Consider the following 5,000-nt stretch of genomic DNA (forward strand, 5'->3'; position numbering starts at 1 on the left):
GAGCAGTGTGTTTGTCCTGGGCGTGTCGCCGCCTCAGACCAGGGCTGAAGATAAACACGAGTTTGGCCTCGGCAGATGTCGGGCTGCAGCCATGTTAACTCGGTCATCTTTTCAGGGCTTTTAGATTGTGTCACATGCAGGTTGTTTATGTGTTTGGGAGCTCAGCGCGGGGATGTGAGGGGAGGCTGAAGTTAGCTGTGGACAGGCAGTAACAGGAGGAACAGTTGTCCAGCGAGGGTGTGCTGTGATGTGGGAACAGCTGAGCCACTTGGCCCCCGCAGAGAGCCAATGCTACCAGACAGCTTGGCTGCTTAATTACCTCCGTGTGTGTTTTTTTATATGAATATCTGTATGTTTGTGCAGAGATATGCTCGTGAGTTCCCTGAACTGTTTCTCTCTCAGCCTCACACTCTTTCTCCTGTCTGTGCGTTAGCTCCCGCAGCCCTCCGCTCCTCTCAGTGTGTTACCTGCAGCCCTCCTGTCACATTTCACCCCTGCCTGCCACATTCCTAGTTATCTCAGAGGGGGTTACATACCTTTGCCCTGAGAGGCAGCTAGTAGCAAGCGTCCTGCCTTTCTAGTTGTAGGACTGGCAGGCAGGCCATCAGTCAAAACAGAGAGCCGTACACGAATCATGCAGGGCGGGAAATTAGTTTGTCTACTTTAGCAGCCTGTTTAGTTTATGTTTCGTAATTTAATAAGTAGAGATGCCCTGACACATCCTGTCCTGTTGTCATTTAAAACAATACAATACGTAAACAGTCTCTCTTTAAATATTTGTCCTTTTCCGGGAAAATTAACACCTCTGCTTGGTTTGCCTGAAGCTTCACATTATATCTCGTAAAAATATAAAACGTAACACACTTCGCTATAATACTCTGCAATGTATACATTCCATTGTTTCCAGGCTGCATATCTGGCTGTTGTGACGCATTGAACCGAACAGTGTTTTGCCTTTTTATTAGGTTTTTTTTTAATAATTTTTAGAGGCCCAGAAATGGTTAGATATCTAGTAATTCAAAAGTAAAGATTAAAGGACATTCTAAAATATAATCACAGTTTGGAAAAATACGTGTTTTTCTGCTGCTTTCCTATCACTTTAATTACGTGTCAACTCCAGTAAAGTTTTGCTGTGTTTTTAGACAATATAAGACTTAAAGTAATCTAATAGACAATAACCAATACATAAAAGTTTCTAAAACATGTGTTTAATGCCCAGCCAAATATAGCTACCCAGTCTGTTTATGTCCTTGCTTATCTTCAAACTAACTTCAGATAACATTGGAATTTAAATGTTCAATTAGTTTACAAACACTTGTTGTTTTTAATATTTAAATTACATTAATGTTGATTCTTTTTTAAATGTTTTGTGTCTGTCAAATTTGTAGTCTCAGATATTCAAACTCATATGGCAAAAGTTGGAGACCAATCCGATGTCTTTGTAGGAGCTTTCTGTTTAAACTGTTTGCAGTTGCCAATATTAGTTACTTAAATGCCTATATTACCTATTCAAAAGTTGACTTCTGAATTATTGTGAAAAAACTGCATTATTTGTGTTTGATCGATGCTGGTTTTTTAGACACTCACAATAGTTGCTGCTTTAGCTTAAAGATAATCACCAAAATCCTCTCTGTGTAGCAGCGGTTCGCCCACTCCTCTCTCCACTGTCGGAGCAGAGAACTCCTGTTCTCCTTCTCATAATGTTTCCTCTGTACATCTGAAAATACTGTCAGGACAGCAGGCACATTCTAAGACTGTTTTTTTTTGCCTATAAGTATTTTAACATCATCCAGCTCCTCACATCCTGCACATGATAGATGTTTGGTCCTTCAGCCTGGATTACAGAAATGCTTTTGCTCCACGACTTTTGTAAAAGTTTCTGTCACTTGGCCCCTTTTTGATTTGTGACTTGTTGCTGCAGAGACCTCCAGCAGGTGACCCTCACACTCTCATAATGAAAGGATCAGTCAGCTGCCACACCACAATAAGCAGCAGTTAATGTATGCAGGCCAGTTTAGCAGAACAATTAACACTCACTTGGGTAGGCACTCCGCAAATCTAGTCTCACCGTAGGATTGTGCAAGTATTACTACAGCAGCTCCATTGAGAGGCTGCTCTGGTCTGACAGAGCAAACGGCTGCTGGTGACTCAGACTGGCTGCTTCTGATCTGCTGTGAATTAAAACAAACGCCCCCTGGTGGCCACTTAGGGACCCCTGTCCTCCATCTTTATTTTTGCTCCCTCTTGTGTGTGTATATTATACTGTTATCACCATGCACGTTAGAACAGTGTAATGGGTTATTGAACATAGTACTATTTTTTAAATTGGGGCAAGGTTCAGAAAAAATATATTCTATATATATGAATACACACTCTGGCCAATTGCTGAGATGATCCTACCTGTATTCTTATCAAACATTTCGAGTGAGTAATATATTACCTTTTTTAGTAATTTTATTAAAACATTTCAATTTTTCTATGTATTTTTCTACATAGTAGATGGTTCAAATATCATTTATTATTACAGAAATTCTGGCTAATTGCTAAGCTGAATTTGACTGAATTCCTAAGGTTTTCTTTAGAAAAGTATTTTGCGATTATTCCATACTTTTTAATATGACTATTTATTTCCTATAAGAATTGTGTACTTTATGGTATATATTTGACTTATTGATTCATTTGTTGTATTTAATATTGGTCTTGGTGTTTCGAGTTCTTTCATAGAGATATGGTCATATGTCGTTCTGCTCTGACCGGCCAACCTGAGAGTAGATTGACTGTCCGTTATTCAGATTACTATCACATGTGTAATGAATGTGATCTGACATAACTTAGCCAGTATCTTAAACAGATTCTTGCATTGTTTGATTTTTTTTTATCCAGCACCCTTAGAAGTCTCTTTGTACTCTTACACCACTGATTTAAAAAATGGACATCATGGGTGCATCCATAACTGGTTAATGTATTGCAGGATTGCATCCGGCTCATTGGAATGTTGAAATGTTTTTTATTAATGACATATAATATTATTGCTTTATATTATATTATTATATTGTTATTATAAGCTTTCATTAAGGCCGCTAAGATCTAAACTGCTATTTTTTCCCCCCATCTTTTCACAGCTTCTTAGACCGGATTGAGGTGGTCAGGCAGAACGACTACACACCCACTGACCAGGTGAGCTGTACACACACACACACACACACACACACACACACACACACACACACACACACACACACACACACATACACACACATACACACACACACACACACACACACACACACACACAGTACACATACACTTCTTCCTCTTACACCCCTGTTTATGACATCTCTACATCCCTCTGTCTGTATCCCTTTCTCTTTCTATATTTTCTAATTAACACCTTCCTGTTCCATCTCTTTTTTTATTTCAGGACCTGTTGAGATGCAGAGTGTTGACATCTGGAATCTTCGAGACACGGTTTCAAATAGACAAAGTCAATTTCCAGTGAGTTTTCACAAAATTAATTTATTGCAGTTCAAAAGTGTGTCCACAGATTATAAAGAAGAACCACGCCATCTGTGTAAAAACATCAAGAGAGTGTATTAGACTCGAGGACAATGTACACATTGTATTTGTGTTAAATAATAAATCTAATAAATTCATGTATTTCCCCCTAAAGAGTTTTATTTTCTCAAGACATTGTTGTCACGTGAATGTTATCCCTGTTCCAGTATTTAATGTAAATCCTTTACTCACAGTATGTTCGATGTTGGAGGTCAGAGGGATGAACGTCGAAAATGGATCCAGTGTTTTAACGGTAAGATGTTCCTAGCTTTGACTGCTTTATAGTAGTGATGACACTTTTTAATAACACTTTTTCTTTGGTATTCTAAAGATAAACAAGTTGTATTCGCCGTTGGTGTTTTAATCTTTGTGTTTTGGTGTGTGTGGCGCAGATGTGACAGCCATCATCTTTGTGGTGGCGAGTAGCAGCTACAACATGGTGATCAGAGAAGACAATCAGACCAACAGACTACAGGAAGCCCTCAACCTCTTCAAAAACATCTGGAACAACAGGTGATGATCATAGAAACTAGTGTTGTGATGGAGACTGAGTTACAGCTAGTTTGGTTTTGATGCGCTGGCTGATGTTAGATTTTGATCGTGATATCCATATAAAGACCTGCTTGTTGCACACTGCCACAGTTAAAACATTTTTTGGTAATGTTATAATGAAAAGATTATCTTAAACCCTTGATGGAAATGCTTTTTATGAGTACCATGGTATTAAACCTTTGGGTGTGTTTTGGGACATACATTACCTATGTATATCTTTTTTTAACCATTATTTCTTTATTCTACTTTTTAACCAATTAAAAAATATATATTATATTTTTAGTAAAATGGTAAAGGAAAGATTGAATGCAGTTATGTCTTGAGAATGAAGCCGTACGACAATGAGGTTTCACTTTGAGGGGAAATGTTAGGTGTCACACATGTGCTGTGTAAACAGCACAGGGTGCATGTCTGTACAGTGGGAGTAGACGCTGATATGTATCTCTCCCTATGGGCGCACTTGATCTGTGTATGGCTGGAGCTTTAAGACCTTTTCAGCCCAGATCTCCAGAGAGTACATGTTTCTCTTGTTCTTCAGCCAGAGCCTATTCATACTCTATAATGCCCCTTAAAAAGTGGACATCCTCCAGTAACTCACCTGTAACTTATTTTGGGTTATTAAAAAAAATAAAAGGAATCTGGCACTGATCTTGTTCTTCAATTCCCTCCAAAGGTGGCTACGGACCATTTCGGTAATCCTCTTCCTGAACAAACAGGACCTGCTCGCTGAGAAGGTTTTGGCAGGGAAATCAAAAATTGAGGAGTATTTTCCGGAGTTCGCACGCTACACTACGCCTGATGATGGTAAGAGATTGACTCTGATATTTGTATGTGGCCAATGCATAACAAACATGGTTGTTACCAACTAGTTCAAATGGTTTCGTTTGGATGAG

The 5,000-nt window shown here is 38.9% G+C and overlaps 1 protein-coding gene across 1 annotated transcript in view; it reads left to right on the top strand.

Annotated features, from left to right (window-relative positions):
* Positions 1-3,128: 3,128 nt before the first annotated feature.
* Positions 3,129-5,000, top strand: part of LOC117444689 (guanine nucleotide-binding protein G(s) subunit alpha) — a 3,765-nt gene continuing 1,893 nt past the window's right edge. The window contains exons 1-5 of the mRNA XM_034080120.2: positions 3,129-3,177; positions 3,422-3,495; positions 3,750-3,808; positions 3,948-4,068; positions 4,781-4,911. Of these exons, the coding sequence (XP_033936011.1) occupies positions 3,751-3,808; positions 3,948-4,068; positions 4,781-4,911 (310 nt within the window). The 5' untranslated portion in view covers positions 3,129-3,177; positions 3,422-3,495; position 3,750. The remainder of the gene's footprint in view (positions 3,178-3,421; positions 3,496-3,749; positions 3,809-3,947; positions 4,069-4,780; positions 4,912-5,000) is intronic.

Source organism: Pseudochaenichthys georgianus, unplaced genomic scaffold, assembly GCF_902827115.2.
Source record: "Pseudochaenichthys georgianus unplaced genomic scaffold, fPseGeo1.2 scaffold_894_arrow_ctg1, whole genome shotgun sequence".
Taxonomy (NCBI): domain Eukaryota; kingdom Metazoa; phylum Chordata; class Actinopteri; order Perciformes; family Channichthyidae; genus Pseudochaenichthys; species Pseudochaenichthys georgianus.